The 21,431-nt window shown below is 43.5% G+C and overlaps 1 protein-coding gene across 1 annotated transcript; it reads right to left on the bottom strand.

Annotated features, from left to right (window-relative positions):
* Window positions 1-19,672: 19,672 nt before the first annotated feature.
* LOC133613288 (uncharacterized) lies at window positions 19,673-20,805 on the bottom strand. The gene is made up of 2 exons (XM_061970716.2): window positions 20,177-20,805; window positions 19,673-20,077 (listed from the first exon to the last, which is right to left on the bottom strand). The coding sequence occupies exons 1-2, from the start codon at window positions 20,796-20,798 to the stop codon at window positions 20,070-20,072; spliced, it is 630 nt and encodes a 209-aa protein (XP_061826700.1). The 5' UTR covers window positions 20,799-20,805; the 3' UTR covers window positions 19,673-20,069.
* Window positions 20,806-21,431: the final 626 nt, after the last annotated feature.

Below are 21,431 nucleotides of genomic sequence, written 5' to 3'. Positions count from 1 at the left end.
TACAAACTGAGTTCAGAGAGGAAGTGAAGTCAGAAAGACCGCGGCCCACACAGGAAGTGACGTCAGAAAGAACGTGCTACAGCCAGCTTCATAACAACCGGAGCTAACCACTGGAAATATGAAGGCAAGTCATCCAGACATGCCCGTGTTTCTCATTCTTCTACATGTACAGACACTTGTATAATGAATACCTTAAGAGAAAGAGATTGCAGCTATTTCAAATACAACACTTCTCAGACGGCAAGAGAACTTTGGAATGTCCAGGACAGCTGGGATTCTACTTAGCGAAAAACTTTGGAGAGACAACGAGAATGCGCGCTCCTGTGGATGTGATAAAAAAAGGTAGCTGTCATGATCTGTGGTCTAGATCATGATTGTGTAGTTATGTTCTGTTAGTTTTCGACTCCTTTTAATTCCTGTGTGTGCACCTCCCTGAGTTTGTTTTGGTTGCCATTGTTGCTAATTATGTTCACCTGTCTCTGATTAGTATCCGGCCGCTCACCTGCTACCCGAGCACTAATCAGAGGCATTATTCTAGCCTGCCTTTGCCTGTCAGTCGGCCTGGCGTCATTATTTGCTTCATGCAACCTGCTACGGAAGTTTTGTTTCATGCCAAAGTTTTGTGAGTATTACTTGTCTCAAGTCCATGCTAAGTGTTAGCCTCTTTGTTTCCTGCGCTAAGTTTTGTACTTTAGCTCCAAGTGCGATCAGCGCGTTGTGCCTTCGCTTTGTGTTCCTTTTTTGTTTGTACCTCTTTGAGTTTTGGGTAATTAAATCAGGTTTTTACCTGCACGCCTTGTCCGGAGTAGTCCATTCTGCATCCCGGGAGAACAACCCGTAGTGAGCTGCGACTCCCCCCCCCCCTTGACAGTAGCATGTGCTTTTTATTACCTGGTCGTCGAGGGAAGATTACGGAAAACGGCGAATGCTTTTGGACTGGCTAAGCAGACTGTATCAGTTATTGTCCACCATGTATGTCGCGGACTCAACGTCTAGGTCCAGAGTATATAAAGTCACCAAAAAGGAATGGACAATGAAGGTGAAGGCAAAAGAGTGAGGAGTGTCCTGACCAGATATCTCCATCCCTAGATTGATTGTTGTCAAATGTTCTTTGTCATATTGTGTACTTTCACATGTTTATTAAAGATTTGATTAATTTATGATGTCTCAGGTGTGATTCACTACAATAGGGCCCCACAGCACACTGGATGCCAGTTAATTGAAATACCACAACACTGGATATTGTTCAGATAAGTTACATTTAAGATCTTGCACACAAAGCAACTATGACGTGCGCATTTTCCGCGCATGCGTATTAGGTCGCGTTGCGCCGGCGGACGGAGAGGGGAGGGGGTCTTAAACGGTGGCATTGTTGTGTGTGGACACGGATAAGGATAGGTGGGATTTACCCTGGATAACCTTATCCGGCTTAGTGTAAATGGGGCCTTATTGTGCTACCATAGCTCAGGTGACAAGTCCGTATGAATTGGGGCTTGTTGCTACCACAACATCTTTATTTTACACAAACATAATACAATAATCATATTTTAATAGCCTGCTGATGAATGAATGAATGAATGAATGAATGAATGTGTCTACCAAAATGGAGGATCACAAAAATGGCCTTTTAGACAAAACAAAAAGTGATAAATCAGACTTTTGTAGTCAAAGTAGTGAAGTAAGTCATATTTATATAGCGCCTTTTCTCTCGTGACTCAAAGCGCTTTACATTGACAAACCCATCAGCTACATCTAAACTACATTTGCACCAGTGTGGGTGGCACTGGCAACAAAGTGGGTAAAGTGTCTTGCCCAAGGATACAACAGCAGTGACTAGGATGGCGGAAGCTGGATTTGAACCAGAAACCCCTCTACCATCTGAGCCACGCCCTCCCTCATGTGAAAGTAAATGTAATGTATTAGAGCTTTTCCTGGAGGATGATAGGTGTGTGTGTGTACTTCACAAACAAATGAATTATAGGTCGTACTATTTTATAAAAGAACATGAATGTTATCGAAAAGTATTTGATAACATTTCTATGAAAGATAATTATTCTCTTCCTCTTCACAAATTAACTATTGATGAGAAAATGTGAAATTAAATTAATAAAAACTCCACAGTTCCTCACCTGCCTTGAACCTCACCAAACATCAGTAAGTTGTAGTGATGTACGTGTACTTTTATGTACTTGTAGTAGCGTACTTCCCGTTTGTTATAGTTTAAGTACTTCTAGTAGTGCACTTGTAGTTTATTGTTGTTGTAGTACTTCTAGTAGTGTACTTGTAGTTTATTGATATTGTAATTGTTGTAGTAGCATACTTGTAGTTTGTTGTAGTTGTAGGCCTCATAATTGTGTACTTGTAGTTTAGTTCTAGTACTTTTATTAGTGCTATTTTTTTATTGTCTAGTTTTTGTACTACTTGTAGCCTTTTGTAGTTATAGTACTTTTAGTGGTGTACCTGTAGTCCTTTGTAGTTGTAGTTTTAGAACTAGTAATTGTGTACTTGTAGTTAAGTGTAGTTGCAATATTTTTATTAGTGTACTTGTATTTTATTGTAGGTGTTGTACCTGTAGTTGCGTACTTGTAGATTGTTATAATTGTATTACTTGTTGTAGTATACTTCTTAGTTTCTTGTAGTTGTAGTACTTGTAGTGCATTTTTAGTTCATTGTAGTTATAGTAATTTTAGTAATGTACTTGTAGTTTACAAACCCCGTTTCCATGAGTTGGGAAATTGTGTTAGATGTAAATATAAACGGAATACAATGATTTGCAAATCATTTTCAACCCATATTCAGTTGAATATGCTACAAAGACAACATATTTGATGTTCAAACTGATAAACTTTTTTTTTTTGTTGCAAATAATCATTAACTTTAGAATTTGATGCCAGCAACACGTGACAAAGAAGTTGGGAAAGGTGGCAATAAATACTGATAAAGTTGAGGAATGCTCATCAAACACTTATTTAGAACATCCCACAGGTGAACAGTCAAATTGGGAACAGGTGGGTGCCATGACTGGGTATAAAAGTAGATTCCATGAAATGCTCAGTCATTCACAAACAAGGATGGGGCGAGGGTCATCACTTTGTCAACAAATGCGTGAGCAAATTGTTGAACAGTTTAAGAAAAACCTTTATCAACCAGCTATTGCAAGGAATTTAGGGATTTCACCATCTACGGTCCGTAATATCATCAAAGGGTTCAGAGAATCTGGAGAAATTACTGCACGTAAGCAGCTAAGCCCGTGACCTTCGATCCCTCAGGCTGTACTGCATCAACAAGCGACATCAGTGTGTAAAGGATATCACCAGATGGGCTGAGGAACACTTCAGAAAGCCACTGTCAGTAACTACAGTTGGTCGCTACATCTGTAAGTGCAAGTTAAAACTCTCCTATGCAAGGCGAAAACCGTTTATCAACAACACCCAGAAACGCCGTCGGCTTCGCTGGGCCTGAGCTCATCTAAGATGGACTGATACAAAGTGGAAAAGTGTTCTGTGGTCTGACGAGTCCACATTTCAAATTGTTTTTGGAAACTGTGGACGTCGTGTCCTCCGGACCAAAGAAGAAAAGAACCATCCGGATTGTTATAGGCACAAAGTTGATAAGCCAGCATCTGTGATGGTATGGGGGTGTATTAGTGCCCAAGACATGGGTAACTTACATATCTGTGAAGGCACCATTATTGCTGAACGGTACATACAGGTTTTGGAGCAACATATGTTGCCATCCCAGCAACGTTACCATGGACGCCCCTGCTTATTTCAGCAAGACAATGCCAAGCCACGTGTTACATCAACGTGGCTTCATAGTAAAAGAGTGCGGGTACAAGACTGGCCTGCCTGTAGTCCAGACCTGTCTCCCATTGAAATTGTGTGGCGCATTATGAAGCCTAAAATACCACAACGGAGACCCCCGGACTGTTGAACAACTTAAGCTGTACATCAAGCAAGAATGGGAAAGAATTCCACCTGAGAAGCTTAAAAAATGTGTCTCCTCAGTTCCCAAATGTTTACTGAGTGTTGTTAAAAGGAAAGGTCATGTAACACAGTGGTGAACATGCCTTTTCCCAACTACTTTGGCATGTGTTGCAGCCATGAAATTCTAAGTTAATTATTATTTGCAAAAAAAAAAAAAAAGTTTATGAGTTTGAACATCAAATATCTTGTCTTTGTAGTGCATTCAACTGAATATGGGTTGAAATGGATTTGCAAATCATTGTATTCCGTTTATATTTACATCTAACACAATTTCCCAACTCACATGGAAACGGGGTTTGTATTTTAGTTGTATTACTTTTTGTAGTAGGGTACTTGTAGTCTCTTGTAGTTGTAATACTTGTAATAATGTACTTTCAGTTTCTTGTAGTTGTAGTACTTGTCGTCGTGTACTTGTAGTTTCTTATAGTTGTAGTACTTGTGGTATATTGTACTATTACTACTTGTAGTAGTGTTTTTGTAGTTTCAGTCACAGTAGTGATGATGTTGTTGGATTTATATTCAACATTTCTCTGCAAACAGTCCACTTGATGCCAAACATTTTGTTGTCATGTGACCTCATCACATTCTCCTTCATTCAGGTTTTGATTGTCACACCTGCAGTCCATTCCAGTCTTGTGCAGCTCTATAGTCGTGTGGCCTTGAAGTCATTTGACATCTCTTTGGTCTTGCCCATGGCCATGGAGGTGTAGAGGTTATTTTTTCTGAATTTTAATTTCACACGCTGTCTTTGTTGCAATACCACTACCGTAAAGTTGAAGTACAATTAAAAATGAAATAGAACATTGACAGTGATTTTAAAGTCTGGGTATTAATTTCTCAGATTTACTTACTTATTTCCCCCCATATACTGTAGGTGCACCACAGTTGTGTGTACAAGATGTATTTATTTGTGTATAAAATGATTGTGTAACATGTCCCAGTCTGGGCTTTTTAACAAGACAAATACAGCAATGTTAAAAATGTCCAGTGGAGTAAAAGTGAAACAGAGGAGTGTTTGAGGTGCAAAGATGAATTTGTGTTTCCCTTTTGTTGAAAGCAGCTGGGACAACACAGCTTGCTTCTACCAATAAGGGAGAAATATTGGATGAAAACATGGAAGGAAATGTTGCTTCTGCTGCTAAATAAAGCATGTGTGATCGCCTAATTGGCTGTTCAATCTGCTGCTGCTGTCCTGTGCAGACCTGAGACACACTCATGCCAAAAGGAGTTGTGTGTTAACATGCACTGAATTATTGAAGATGAACTTTTTTCATGTTTAACATTTTTGTTAGTTTGCTTCCTACAGTACTGCTGCAAAAATATCTTATTGATTCATTAAATGGAGATTACAATCAATAATTGCTGCATGTAGGCCGTAATTGTTGTAAATGTGGCATTTGCTGACATCTAGTGGTGAATGGGTAACAGTGTCGCAATAGTTTACAGTTGTCTGGACCCATTCAGGGAGAAAAAAAGAATACAATTAAAAACAAAATATAGGGGGAGGGGGATAATATAGGAGTTTCTGTAGTTTATCTTTGTGTATCTTTTATCTCCAGTATTGCTATAAAAATATTAGTTTCTTCATTTGATATTGGTTATAGTCAATATTCTTCATGTAGTTCATTCATTAGTAGTTTCTTTTAATTGTGCTATTTTCTAACATCTAGTGGTGAACAAGAAACTAGAGAGGATGTGACTCATGCCTGGACACAGGAAAAATACTTATAGTATACAGCATTATACATTAAAAAAATATATATTAATAATAATATTACGATTTTAGAATCAACATGTTTCTTATAATATTGTATGTACTATTTTTTTTATATATGTTTTTTTTAATAGTTAAATACTTATAATTTATTTATTTATTAATAATATTAAAGTTGTTTGTAAAATGAATATGGTATGTATGTATTAACTGTCCAGACTTTTGGAACATCATTAAGATGATATTTTTTCCTGTTGAACCTTATTGTTGGTCTGTTATATATATATATATATATATATATATATATATATATATATATATATATATATATATATATATATATATATATATATATATATATATATATATATATATATAACTACTGATATAATAATATTGGTTAAAATGAATATTCTATTTAGGGTCATGTAGGTATTAATTCTTCCAAATGTGGTATTTGTGGACATATAGTGGTGGGCAGGAAGCATCCCACACACTCATTGGCTTTGCCTGCGTTTAAAGTTTTTTGTTTAACGGGGAACTGCACTTTTTTTTTTTTTTTTTTGCCTATTGTTCACAATCATTATGAAAGACAGGACGAGGACAAAATAAACGTAAATAAAAGTCCGCTTACAGCTGAGCCAATTCCACCCATAAAACAATAAATAACAAAAAGAGTCAACAATACACCATTTACATTTCGTGACTTGGATATTAACCAAGTATTAGTGATATTGTTGTTATAAGCGCTAACAGACTAACTATTTATAGCGGCAACGTGATCACTTCCATGTGTCCATATGTTTACATCATCGAGTGGTCTGCTGTTTCCTCGCTTCTCTTCTCCCTGGAAGTTTATTGGAAATCATAAATAATGCCTCTAATCTTGACAGAAGAAGTCTGAGCATGTATACCAACATGTTGTTACACTTTGACAGCCCAATTAGACTTACTTTTGAACTTTGCACCTATAAATGGTTACTTTCCCCTTTGGTCCAGAGGACAGGACATCCACAGTTTCCAAAAACAATTTGAAACGTGCACTTGTCAGACCACAGAACACTTTTCCACTTTACATCAGTCCATCTCAGATGAGCTCGGGCCCAGCGAAGCCAGCGGCATTTCTGGGTGTTGTTGATAAAAGGCTTTCACTTTGCATAGTAGAGTTTTAACTTGCACTTACAGATGTAGCGACCAGTGTTGGGTTAGTTACTGAAAACCAGTAACTAGTTACAGTTACTAGTTACTTTATTTCAAATGTAACTCAGTTACTAACTCAGTTACTTACACCAAAAAGTAATGCGTTACTGTGAAAAGTAACTATTTAGTTAATTTTTTTTTCTTCTTTTTTTTTTTTTAAAAGCTCCCATTAATGCCCTTTTAGCCTTCATTTCAGTATTGTTATTGCAGTGGAGAATAATACAATCTGTTGATCAACTTGACATGCATTTGCATCACTGAACTCTGCTAAGCAATGTGCTCTACATACAACACACAAAGACAAATATATGTTTCAAATGGCCAATTTATTTCAGGCCAGATCAAATTGACCAAACTATTTTAAATAGCTGCAACATAACATACATAAATAATTAACAAACAGCATAATAACAACATAGCTGTAAACCTAAGGAAGGCACACGTGACATACACAAAGCCTAACCAGGCAGATTTTAATTGTTGTTTTGGGCAGAAGACGGGATCTTTGATCCAAGACACAACTTACATTTAACTAAAATGTTATTTTCTTTGTGCTCGACAAAAAAAAAGAAGTGAGAATATCTTCATGTTAAGACACTCGACTGCAGCTCCGTTGTTAGTAAACACAGACACGCCCCCCCCATCAAATATGTTGTCTTTGTAGTGCATTCAATTGAATATGGGTTGAAAAGTATTTGCAAATCATTGTATTCCGTTTATATTTACATCTAACACCATTTCCCAACTCATATGGAAACGGGGTTTGTATATATATATATATATATATATATATATATGTATATATATATATATATATATATATATATATATATATATATATATATATATATATACAGTGTTGGGTTAGTTACTGAAAACCAGTAACTAGTTACAGTTACTAGTTACTTTATTTCGAAAGTAACTCAGTTACTAACTCAGTTACTTAAACCAAAAAGTAATGCGTTACTGTGAAAAGTAACTATTTAGTTACTTATATATATATTTTTTATTTTTTTAAGGCCCCATTTAATGCCCTTTTAGCCTTCATTTTAGTACTGTTATTGCACTGGAGAATAATACAATCTGTTGATCAACTTGACATGCATTTGCATCACTGAACTCTGCTAAGCAATGTGCTCTACATACAACACACAAAGACAAAGATATGTTTTAAAGGGCCAATTTGTTCAAGACCAGAACAAATTGACAAAACTATTTTAAATAGCTGCAACTTAACATACATAAGAAACAAACAGCATAATAACAACATAGCTGTAAAACAAGAAAGGCACACACTACATACATAAAGCCTAACCAGGCGTTTTCTCAAGGAATTCTGAAATAAAATCATGTCTGAAGCCCAGAACACTCGACACATTTCCCCACTTAGTTTAGAGAAAAGGAAATATTAGCCTGGCCCACTAGTATCCCTCTTTAGGTTTGTGAACTTTATAGTCTAAACATTTAGAGTGATGTGATAATCAAACACTCTAAAAGTTTAAAATGAAAGAGTATATAAGAGAATTGACAGAGTGTGTGTACCTTCAGTGTGCAGTGCCTCATTAAAATCCAGCCGCTGTTGGAGGTGGAGGTGAAGTGTGTGTCTCTTTACTAGCTTTGTCGAAGCATGTTGTTTTTGTCGCTGTTTCAGCATATTTGAAACTTACATTCAACTAAAATGTTCTTTTCTTTGTGGTCGATAAAAGAAACGTACTGAAAATATCTCCATTTTAAGAAACTCGGCTTCGGGGTTCGCCATGACGTCTTGATAGTAGACACAGACACGCCCCCTCCCACACACACACACTCACACACACACACACACACACGTACACACAGACAGCGCGCGGCGCGCCTCTTTTTTGTCGCCTCTTCAGCAACGCTGCAACACTCAGATCTTCTCAGTTTCTAGCCGATACTACATAAAAAATAACGCAAAATAACGCAGTAACGCATCATGTAGTAACGGTAACGGAGTTACTGAATATAAAAAAATAACGCGTTAGATTACTAGTTACCGCCGATAGTAACGGCGTTACAGTAACGCGTTACTTTGTAACGCGTTAGTCCCAACACTGTATATATATATATATATGTTTATATATATATATATATATATATATATATATATATATATATATATATATATATATATAAAATGTTGTCCAGCTGCTTCACAACCACACATGCGCCCTCGCTCACCAGTTGGCAGCACGGTGGGGTGAGTGCGTGTGCCTCGCAATACGAAGGTCCTGGGTTCGCCATGACCCTGGGCCCAGGATCTTTCTGTGTGGAGTTTGCATGTTCTCCCCGTGACTGCGTGGGTTCCCTCCGTGTACTCCGGCTTCCTCCCACCTCCAAAGACATGCACTGGGATAGGTTGATTGGCAACACTAAATTGAATGTGAGTGTGAATGTTGTCTGTCTATCTGTGTTGGCCCTGTGATGAGGTGGTGACTTGTCCAGGGTGTACCCCTCCTACTGCCTGAATGCAGCTGAGATAGGCTCCAGCAACCCCCTCCCCCCGCAACCCAGAACGGGACAAGCGGTAGAAAATGGATGCATGGAATGTTGTCCAGGGTTAGACTGGTTAGTCTGCACCAGCCGACATGACGGGGCCACTCGTTCCCAGCGACACCTCTGCAACTTGGCTGACTGAGGAGCCGATGCAGCTGGGAGGTCGTTGGCTCACCGCCGCCGACAGGGAACGGCGTCTTCGCCTCCAACTCTGCTAGTACTGCGGTGCCACTGATCACTTCATCTCATACTTGCCAACCCTCCCGGATTTTCCGGGAGACTCCCGAAATTCAGCGCCTCTCCCGAAAACCTCCCAGGACAAATTTTCTCCCGAAAATCTCCCGAAATTCTGGCGGAGGTGGAGGCCACGCCCCCTCCAGGTTTATTGTTAGGCAGTTTCATTAATGTCCTCCCAGCGTGGCAACAACACATAACAAAAGCAGTCACGTTTTGTCTACCATTTTTTTTTTTTTTTTTGTCCTGTCCAGCTTCTCAGGCAAATCATATAGTTGATGTAGATGCCCATGTCGGCTGTTCAGATTTACTTTACAAAAGAGAAGTGTAGGATACTTCTCTTGTTGCCTTATTTGTATTTGACTTTATTAAATGTATTTATATTATCATTTAGTGCAGCCGGGCCGGAGCAGGAGGGGATAGAAAGAGAAAAAAAAAGAAGACAGAGGGGGAAATTGTGGGGACAAGAGGGGGATTAGACAGAGAGACAAAAACAACAACAGCAAACAACAACAACAACAACAATAGAGCAACATCAGCAAATATGACATGTACAAATATGATGGTAAAAGTAATAGCAAATAAGCAGTTAGCGAAAAATAAAAAATAATACAGAAATGACAATGAGCATTATTACACTACAAATGGATCAATACAAATACCAATAGAAATAGCGCTATTGATAATGAACAATACCAATAATTTACCTTTATTATCAACAATACAGTTGTTTAAATGCAACAATACATATACGTAATGATAACTTGAGATACGAAAGAATGCAGAAAAATGGAGGGGGAGAAAGAGAAGCAACCTACATTAACCTTGTAGATTGTTATAGTCACAATAGGTTAAGCTTTGTCAGTGTGCCATGTGTTACACCCAGTTTACCCTAGGGCAACAACGTTAATATATGTTTGATGAAACGTGATTATGTGCATGAGTGTAAGTATGCATATGTACTTGTACATGTACAGAATGTGTATATGTGTTTGTACAATGAATGTATATGTACAGAATGTGTATATGTGTTTGTACAGTGAATGTATATGTACAGTATGTGTATGTGTATGTTTGTATATTGAATGTGCGTGTGGATGTACGAACATTAGGTAGGTAAATATGTACTGTATTTGTGTATGTATGTGGGAGCGTAGGTACCTATGTACGTATGTGAGCATATGTGAATTTGCATGTACAATACATTCGACTCCCAGAGTGCGTGGGAGCCAGAGCACGGCCCCATCACCCCCGAGAGCCCAACCCACAAACAGGAGGCGTGGTGCCCAGGGAACCAGGGACCACCGCCCCCACGCAGCCAAGCCGGCCAGCGACAGGAACCCCAGAGCCCGACCCACCGTACCGCCCACAAGGGCCAGCAGCAGGCCGCAGACAGACGCACCCGGCAGAGGACAGGGCACGAGAAAAGCAGGGGACAGCCAGACCCCAAGCCAGCGAGAGACCACACCCCACACGGGCAGAAAGGCGAGACGCCCCGCCCGAGGGACCCAGAGACTCCCCGCAACCGGACGGGAAGACCGCCCCCGCCCCACCGGCAACCGGGCCCCCACGAGCCCACCCCCCACCCCCGGAGAGCGCGGCGAGGCCAGCCCCCGGCCACCCCACCCAAACCGGCCGCCGCAGGACCACCCAGGCACAGGGCCACGGGAACCACCCACCCCACCCGCAGGGACCCCAACGATGGAGATGGAACAACCAGCAACCGCCCCGCCGAGCCCCCCCCCCTGAGGGAGGGGAAAATAAAAAAATAATATTAATAAAATATATTTAAAAAAAATAAAATAAAATAAATTAATTAATTAATTAATTAATTTTAAAAAAAAAGAATTAAAAGAAGATCACAGACATGCTGACAAACAAGGTCACTACCCCAGCAACTGGCCGACTCGCAGCACCTCGGAATACCTTGCAGCACCAAGCTACCACAATAGACGCAGGGACTAGGCCCAACAGGCCCCAACCAAGACGGGCACCCGGAAGGGATGGACAGCGGGACCCAGGAGCTCCAGACACGCAGTTCGGATGCAGTAGCCTGAGGCGTCGACCCCCGTCTGACAGGCAGGCCCAGAGCGTACCCCCAGAAATATACATACATACATACATATATACATACACATACACACATACACGTATACATACCCACACATACACATATATACATATACATACACATATGTACACATATACATACACATATGTACACATACACATATATAAACATACATACATACACACACATATACATACATATACACAGTTCGTCAGCCCCGACAGCCATCACGCGCGCGCGCTGCCACCAGTCACAACATCAGCCACACCCCTGCACCAGACCCAGCAGCCACGGGCGCCCACACCACAAACAAACGGCAGCAGAAACAGCAGCCGCAATAACCCCAGACAGCCAGCACCAGCCAATCAAATCAAAGCGATCAAAAAAAAAAACTGCGACCAGCAACCACACGCCACCAGGGCCACGGAGACCAGCCGGCGCCAGCCCGCCGGTCAGCCCGAACGCCAACACGCAAACAAGAGACACCAACAACCCCCCCAACCAAAAGGCCCCCCACCCCAACCCAAACCCGCACAAACACACCACCGCCCAAACAACCGAGACACAGCATCCAGACCAGACACGGGGGCTGCGCCGCCACCACACCAAGTCACCAACAGAGACCCCACAGCGCAAGGTCGGGCCACACGGGCACGGACCCCATCCAACAGGAAGTGAGACCCGCGCGACGCCACACACAAATAAATAATAAGATTAAAAAAATAAAAAATAAAAAAATAAAATAAAATAAAAAATCAAATTTAAAAAATAAAATAAAATAAAAATAAGTAAATAATAAAAATAAAAATAATAAATACATTAAAAATAAAAAATAAAATATAACAATAATAAATGAATAAAAGCCTGGCAGGCCACCAGACCGCAGTCCCCGCCGGCCGACGAGGCAATGAGGGGTGCGCCGAACCCCAAACCCCTCATGCATGTGTACAAGGCCCCCAGAGTGTCTACTGTGTAGTTAAAATTAGGAGGTCAGCCGTTACAGCCGACCTCCAGTCCCTATTGATGTGTGTACTGTAGCGTGAGTGAGATATGTATGCTTGTGGGAACTAATAATGCGATTAAAATTGGGGGACATCAAGGTCATGGTGGGTCCCAACCAAACCAAGCCCCCCAAATCCTAAGTGTCTAATATGCAGCTAAGATTGAGGGATGGACGAGCAGGGGACAAGACAGGAGGACTGGAGCCCCATTGGAGGCATCCTCAACCCCCCGCCATGCCTCCCCGCAGGACAATCCCCAAAGTCCTATATATGTGTGACTGTGTGCGCTATAAGTAGGAGGAGTAGAGGGCCCAGACATCCCCCCAGTCCACGCGGCCGACAACCAGGAACTACGGCCAGGAGGCCGCCACCCCCCGCCACAGCCCGTGACCCACACCAGACCACTTTAACGTGACGCCACGCGAGCCCCTCCCCCCGCCAAACAAAGCCAGCCCCCGCCCGCCCCAACCCAACCCTGCAGAGCCCATACCGGCAACCAAACGCAGAGAAACCGCACAGCCCCCACGCCCAATGCAAACACCGCATCCCGGCCATCCACACAGCAACGTGCCCATACGAGTCCCGGCCAGGGGAAGGAGACCCCCAACGGGGCAAGAAGCCAATGCATCCCGTCCGCCCGCCAGCCCCCAAACCAGCCGGCAAGCCAACGCCAGCCAGCCCCACAACCCCACAAGCGCACAGACACCAGCCACAGTCCCCCAACCACTCCAACCCAACACAGCGATGCCAACCGCTGGTATCACCGCAGCAACCATCACCACCACCGCCCGTCCGCAGCGTAAACACCCGCGGCCGCCGAAACCAAAACAAAAAAGCGACCGACCCCGTAAACCACAACAACGCACACCCCCGGCTACCACCGAGGCCACCAACCCACCTACCCCAACTCATCCACAGCCAGGCCAATTGAGCCACCGGACATCCACACCCATGCACACACCTACACATTCATATACACATACATACACACATACATATATGCATATACATATACATACACATACACACATATACACACGCATGCATATACATATAAACATACACATCCACACATATATACACATTAATACACCCACACACATATACATAAGCCCACATATACACAAACACATACATACACAACACACACACAAAAATAAATAAATAAATAAATAAATAAATAAATACAAAATTAAAAAAAAAAATAGAAAGAAAATTAAAAAAAATAAAAATAAAATAAAAATAAACCCTTTAAATAAAATAAAATAAATAAAAATAAACAAGAGGCCTGGTCGCCAACAGTGCCCAACGCCACCAAACCCCGCAGCCCCTCCCGCACGTCCAGGCCCCCCCCGCCCACCACCCACCAGGCATCCCATCCGGCAAAAAGCCATAAGGGCCCAGCCCTGCGCCCACAGCCGGCATGCCACGGCACCTCAGCAGACCCGGCGCCGCGATCAGCAATGCACACCGGGGCAGCGACACATACATATGTACCTACATACATACACACAGATTTCACCATACATATATACAAACGTACACACACCCACATACACGCGTACCCATATATAATTTAACAGAATAAGTTAAATATATTAAATAGATTAAAAAAAAATAAAAAATAATAATAATAATAATAATAATAATAATATATATATATATATATATACATACACACATACATATATATATATACACATACATACACATACATACATACATACATACATACATACATACATATATACATACATACATATACATACATACACATACATACATATATATATATATATATACACATAAAATAAATTAAAATAAAAAAATAAAATTAATAAAAAAATAAGGGCAGAGTAAAACACAGGAGGGGAACTCCCGCAGGGCAGTCGGGCAGCACCGCCGGGGCCCCAACAAGGGAGGCAAGCAGTCCCCCCAACCCGGCACCAGGCAGGCCCGCACAGCCGCAGCGCAGGGCGACCCCGGGCAGACCCCGCCCCGCGCCCCAGGGGAAGGAGGAAGCCCACGGACACCCGGAGCCAGAGGGGCACGAGCCGACCCCCGCCCGACAGCGGCAAGACCCCAGCCCCACGGGCGCAACCCCCCGCCCAACCACCCACGGGAGGGACAGCCCCCCCAACCAACCCAAGGCGGCCGCCCACAGCCCCACCCGCACCCCAACACCCGCCCAGGCACCTCCACCCACCCCCAGCCACCAGACCACCCACGGATCGGCCCGCCAGGCCGGAACCAGGAAACACACCCCAGGCCCACCCGACCCCGCGGCACACGGCCCCCCCGGCACCCAGGACCCCCCACCCACGGAGCAAGACCCCCGGGACAGAGCCCCAGCCCCGGCCCCCAAGGGAGTCAGGTCAGAAAATTAATTAGCGGTGCCCAAAGAGATCGGAATTCTGTCAGTTGTTGGTTTGATTCAGCAGACATTCTTTCCATAACTACATAATCTAATAAAATGTTTTTGTAAAGGTTTATACATAAATTATTTTTTGATTTCCAATTTATGAGAATAGTTTTCTTGGCGATGCCTAACGCATTTATAAGGAGGTATGTTTTGTTTATATCAAGATCAGTTGCGGAGAGATCACCCAACAGGCAGAGTGCGGGGCAGATGGGAATAGGAATCTCTAACGCTAATGATAGGTTCTCGCACACTCCAAGCCAAAAGTTACTCACGGGAGCACAGGACCACATTGAATGCAAGTAATTATCTATCTTATTATCTGAGCAGTGTACACAGATGTTAGAGTCAGCTAAACCCATTTTATACATTCTTAGACCGGTGTAATGTATTCTGTAAAGTATTTTGAGCTGAATCAGTCGTACATTTGGATTCTTAATCAAACGAGTAGTATTGAGGCATATTTGTTTCCAGAATTCTGGGTCAAAGCTTGTTGATACGTCTGAGTGCCATTTAGAAGTTGGAATACTTATTGTGTTATCTATTTTTGATAAGAGAGCATATAATTTGGATAAAGCTTTGGGGGCAGATGTTTTGAAGAATTTAACGGTCGTAGGATTACTTTCCCATGTTGTTTTGTTGAATCTTGCGCTGATTACAGATTTGATTTGTATATATTCTAGAAATTTATTAGGATTGATTGCATATTGTGTTATTAAACTTTTAAAAGAGATAAAACTGTTTTGTCTACCATAAAGCAGTTCGTCTGCGTAAACAGCAATGTTGTGACACTCTTAAACAGGACAATACTGCCCTCTACTGTACATGCATATGCATGATATATATATATATATATATATATATATATATACTTGACTATATATATATATATATATATATAAGAAATACTTGACTTCACCAAGTCAAGTATTTCTTATATATATATATATATATATATATATATATATATATATATATATATATATATATATATATCCATCCATCCATCCATTTTCTACCGCTTATTCCCTTTGGGGTCGCGGGGGGCGCTGGAGCCTATCTCAGCTACAATCGGGCGAAAGGCGGGGTACACCCTGGACAAGTCGCCACCTCATCGCAGGGCCAACACAGATAGACAGACAACATTCACACTCACATCCACACACTAGGGCCAAATTAGTGTTGCCAATCAACTTATCCCCAGGTGCATGTCTTTGGAGGTGGGAGGAAGCCGGAGTACCCGGAGGGAACCCACGCAGTCACGGGGAGAACATGCAAACTCCACACAGAAAGATCCCGAGCCCGGGATTGAACCCAAGACTACTCAGGACCTTCGTATTGTGAGGCAGATGCACTAACCCCTCTGCCACCGTGAAGCCCATATATATATATATATATATATATATATATATATATATATATATATATATATATATATATATATATATGTGTGAAATACTTGACTTGGTGAATTCTAGCTGTAAATATACTCCTCCCCTCTTAACCACGCCCCCACCCCACCCTTGACCACGCCCCGCCACCCTCCACCCCCCACCTCCCGAAATCGGAGGTCTCAAGGTTGGCAAGTATGCTTCATCTCCTACTGCAATTCGCAGACACTTCCTGCTTCACAACCACGCATGCGCCCTCGCTCACCAGTTGGTTCGCCCACTAGAGGCCGCAGTTCTCCCTCTTTGGGCGCAAGCAGAATGCAGCTTAAAAGGAACACTCTCCTGGCCTAACCGTCACATAGATATTAATTAGCGCACTCAAAGACTCCGGGGCAGATGATAATTTTCTGAACTTTGCATTTATAAGACTCCACTATATTGCTGTTTTTGAGCTCTCTCTACCCACGTGTTCTCTGGACGGGCGCTTATTAGCCACTATTACTCATCAAACCCTCTCACTCAACCTGCGCTTGTCTGGGAATCATTGTGAGACTCTAATCTTATTTGTAATGCTCTCTCGTTCAGCGCCCATCATTCTGGGGTTAACCTGGCTGCACAAGCACAACCCGCACATCGATTGGCTACGCTCTGCTATTGTTACTTGGAGCGTTAGCTGGTACACATATTGTCTCCATTCAGCTGCTGGTCCACACACACCGCCACAGACGTCCCTTATTGAGATGATAGACTTGTCCAACATGCCGTCCAACTATCATGATCTCAAAGCAGTTTTTAGCAAGGACCGTGCCCTATCTCTTCCCCTCCATCATCCCTATGATTGTGGCATTGAGTTGCTAACAGGGGCCACGTTGACGTCTACCAGCATGTACAAGGTGTCTAACACCGAGCTCAAGGCGCTAGAGGAGTATATAGACACGTCATTAGCTGCGGGTCTCATTAGCCTTTCAATCTTTCCTGTAGCCGCCAGATTTTTTTATTTGTTGAGAAGAAGGACAAGTCACTACATCCATGCGTAGACTACCGCATTCTTAATCAAATAAGAGTCAAGAACAAGTACCCACTTCTACTCTTAGACTCAGCGTTTACTCCTTTGCAGTCAGCAAAATTTTTTACCAAACTAGACCTACACAACGCGTATTGTCTGGTTCGCATCTGGGACGGGGATGAATGGAAGACGGCGTTCAACACCCCCCCTCGAGCATTTCGAGTACCTACTTATGCCATTCAGGTTGACAAACGCACCTGCCGTTTTTAAGGGATTCATTAATGATATTTTTTGGGACATGACAGGGCGTTTCTTTTTCGTTTACCTGGATGATATTTTGATTTATTCCTCATCTTTTGACGAACATGTTCAACAAGTCCGATTAGTCCTCCAACGTTTACTTTTTGGATTTTATTGTGGAGGAGGGTAAACTTAGGCCCGATCCCGCTAAGGTCAAAGTGGTGGTTGATTGGCCAACACCAGTTTCCAAGAAGCACCTTCAAAGGTTCCTGGACTTCTCAAATTTTTACCGTCGGTTTATTCTGAATTTTAGCCACGTTGCTGAGCCAATGACTAAGCTGACTTCTATGTTTAATTGGATGTCTGAAGCTAGCTCCGCGTTTTTGAAAATGAAAAGGTTGTCCAAGATTGCCTGTCACCCAGGCATGAATCACACCAGTTTCCTCCTCTCCCAGCGTTTTTGGGGGCCCTCTCTTCGAGAAGATACTAAGGCTTTTGTGGCAGCCTGTTGGGTCTGTGCTCGGAACAAAGCATCCCACCAGGTCCCAGTAGGACTTTTACATCCATTGCCCATTCTCTTCCGCCCTTGGTCCCCTCTAAGGTTTCTCATTGTTATCCTATTGGGTTGAGTTTTTTCTTGCCCTGATGTGGGATCTGAGCCGAGGATGTTATTGTGGCTTGTGCAGCCCTTTGAGACACTCGTGGTTTAGGGCTATATGAGTAAACATTGATTGATTGATTGATTGATACTAAATTGGATCCATGTATGTTGTGCAACACTAAGGGGAGGTGATGGCTCAGACACCAGGGGGCAGTAATTATACAATAATTTATTGGATATATAGTCAATGTATATATAATAATAACAAACAAAACGATTAAACTATAGAATGGAGTGTGTGACCAAAGTACGAGAGTGTGTAGTGTAGGACTATGTGTGTATTTCGCTGAAGTGTGTGTTACCAAATGTTGACGAGAGCGAACGAGGCAGTCCATGGGGCAGGCGGGTGATGCGGGGCGAGAGAGAGACGTCAGAATCCAGGGGCGAGCGAGGAGTCAGGAACGAGGAAGGCAGTCCAAACACAGGGGGGAAACAATGGGAGATCTCGAAGGGGAGATTCGGGAAGGCAGGTACATCAAGAGGTAAGGTATCCAAAGGGTAAACTAAGTTCCCGCGCCGATCCTTGGTTCACTGGTCCTTTATACAGCTCGCCCTCATCAGTCCCAGGTGTGCAGGCTTGTCGCTGCGTGGGCGTGCTGCGTGGGCGTGCTGCGTGGGCGTGCTGCGCTCAGCGCAAGCAGGGGCGTGTCTGAGCGCGCTGTCAGCGGCTCCTCCAAGTTCTCCCGCAGAGGAGGGAGAAGCAGACTGCGCGTGCGCCGTAACAACGTAATGCGTATCACCTCGTGTGTATTCCTGAAGACTGCTTTTAACACCCCCCTTGGCCACTTCGAGTATTGCGTCATGCCGTTTGGCCTCACTAATGCTCTTGGGGGTTTTCAGTGTTTAATTAATGACGTCCTCCGTGACATGATAGGCCGTTTTGTTGTAGTCTACTTGGATGACATACTTATTTTTCCACGCTACATTGAATTACACCATCAGCATGTCTGTTTAGTTTTGCAGAGACTTTTGGAGAACTGATTATTTGTCAGACCCCAAAAGTGCACCTTTCATTCTCCCACAGTGTCGTTTTTGGGGTCGATTGTGGAGAGGGGGAAGGTTAAGCCAGACCCAGCTAAGATCCAAGCGGATGCAGACTGGCCTACGCCGTCCTCCATGAAGCTGCTGCAAAGGTTTCTGGGGTTTGCTAATTTTTACCGACGATTTATTAGAGACTTCAGCAAAGTAGCTCAACCTTTTGTTAGGATTTAATCAAGGAGATGATCCCAGGATGCAGAAACTGGAGGCAAGGCTGATTTACAATATGTTTAACAATTTAATACGAGTCCAAAAAGTATAACAAAAGGAGATGGGGCAAAAATGCACACCATGAATATATATATAAACAAAAGCAGGTCCTTCAGTGGTCGGCAGGGGGAAAAGGCCAGGGCGCACTGAGCTCTACAAAAAGGTCCAACAAGATCCTCTTCACCTCAGGAAGGCTAGAAGGCAAATAAAAAGAGGTGAGGAATTTAGATAACAAGAAAAGACACATACCAGGCAGGACGACTTGAATCATGCGTATACACGTGGAAGGTGCAGGAGACAATAATCGGCAGGGACCAGCTGTCGGTGACGAGCTTATATACTCCTGGGTGGAGATTAGTTGCAGGTGTGTCTCGCTGGGGACTAATTGACTGAAGAAAGAAAACAGATAACAAAAAAAAAGAGAAGGCAGGGAAATGACAAAATGCAACAGTACTCCCCCCCTTAATGGACGCCACCTGGCGGCTTACCTGGCTTCTCCGGAAAACGGTCATAAAATGCAGTTAAAAGTGAAGGGTCTAGTATAAGGGAACGCGGGACCCAGGATCGGTCCTCGGGGCTGTAACCCTCCCAGTCGACCAGGTACTGGAAACCCCTGCCCCTTCTCCTCACGTCGAGAATGGCCTTGACTGTGAACGCTTGGTGGCCATCAATAAGTCTGGGAGGTGGAGGAGGCACCTCTGGAGGACTCAAGGGACTGGAGGACACAGGTTTGAGTAGAGAGACGTGGAAAGAGGGATGTATTTTGAGAGAGTCCGGAAGGCATAGTTGAACAACTGCGGGATTGATGACTCGCTCAATGGGGTACGGCCCAATGTATCGTGGTTGCAGTTTCTTGGATACCACCTGGAGAGGTAAGTCACGAGAAGACAGCCATACTTTCTGACCGGGCCTGTAATCTGGTGCTGTGCTGCGATGGCGGTTAGCAAGACGCTGGTTGCGCTCCGAGGTGCGTGACAGTGCAGACCGGGTATTCTGCCAGGCTTGCCGTGCACGGTGCAGGTGGGCAGCCACAGATGGGACGGAGATCTCTGCTTCCAGGGAGGGAAAAGCGGGAGGTTGGTACCCGTAGGCGGAGTGAAATGGAGACATGCCTGTAGCAGAGCTTACGAGTGTATTGTGGGCATACTCGATCCAAGGTAGACCAAGCGCCCAGGAGGCCGGCTGCTGGTGGAAAACGCAGCGGATGGCAGCTTCCAGATCCTGGTTGGTGCGCTCAGTCTGTCCATTAGTCTGCGGGTGGTAACCAGAAGAAAGGCTCGGTGATGCTCCCAACGACTTACAGAAGGCCTTCCAAACCGCAGAGGAAAATTGTGGCCCTCTGTCCGAGACCACATCCATCGGGATTCCATGTAGCCGAAGCACGTGGCGTACCAGCAAATCTGCAGTCTCGAGTGCTGAGGGCAACTTGGGAAGAGCGATGAAATGGGCCATCTTTGAAAAGTGGTCCACCAAAGTTAAAATAACGGTGTTGCCCTTAGATGGTGGAAGTCCTGTGACGAAATCCAAGGCCACATGGGACCACGGGCGGGAAGGGATGGGAAGTGGCCGCAGGAGACCTGCAGGTGCCCGATGTGAAGCTTTATTGCGAGCACAGGTGGAACAGGCGGATACGAATTCTGAAACATCAGCTCTGAAAGTTGGCCACCAGAAGCGCTGGGATAGGAGGAAGGTAGTACGGTTAATACCTGGGTGGCAGGCGACCTTGGAACTGTGGGCCCAGTT

The sequence above is a fragment of the Nerophis lumbriciformis genome, linkage group LG01 (assembly GCF_033978685.3).
Source record: "Nerophis lumbriciformis linkage group LG01, RoL_Nlum_v2.1, whole genome shotgun sequence".
NCBI lineage: Eukaryota > Metazoa > Chordata > Actinopteri > Syngnathiformes > Syngnathidae > Nerophis > Nerophis lumbriciformis.
This window is presented reverse-complemented; position numbering and strand designations above follow the sequence as displayed.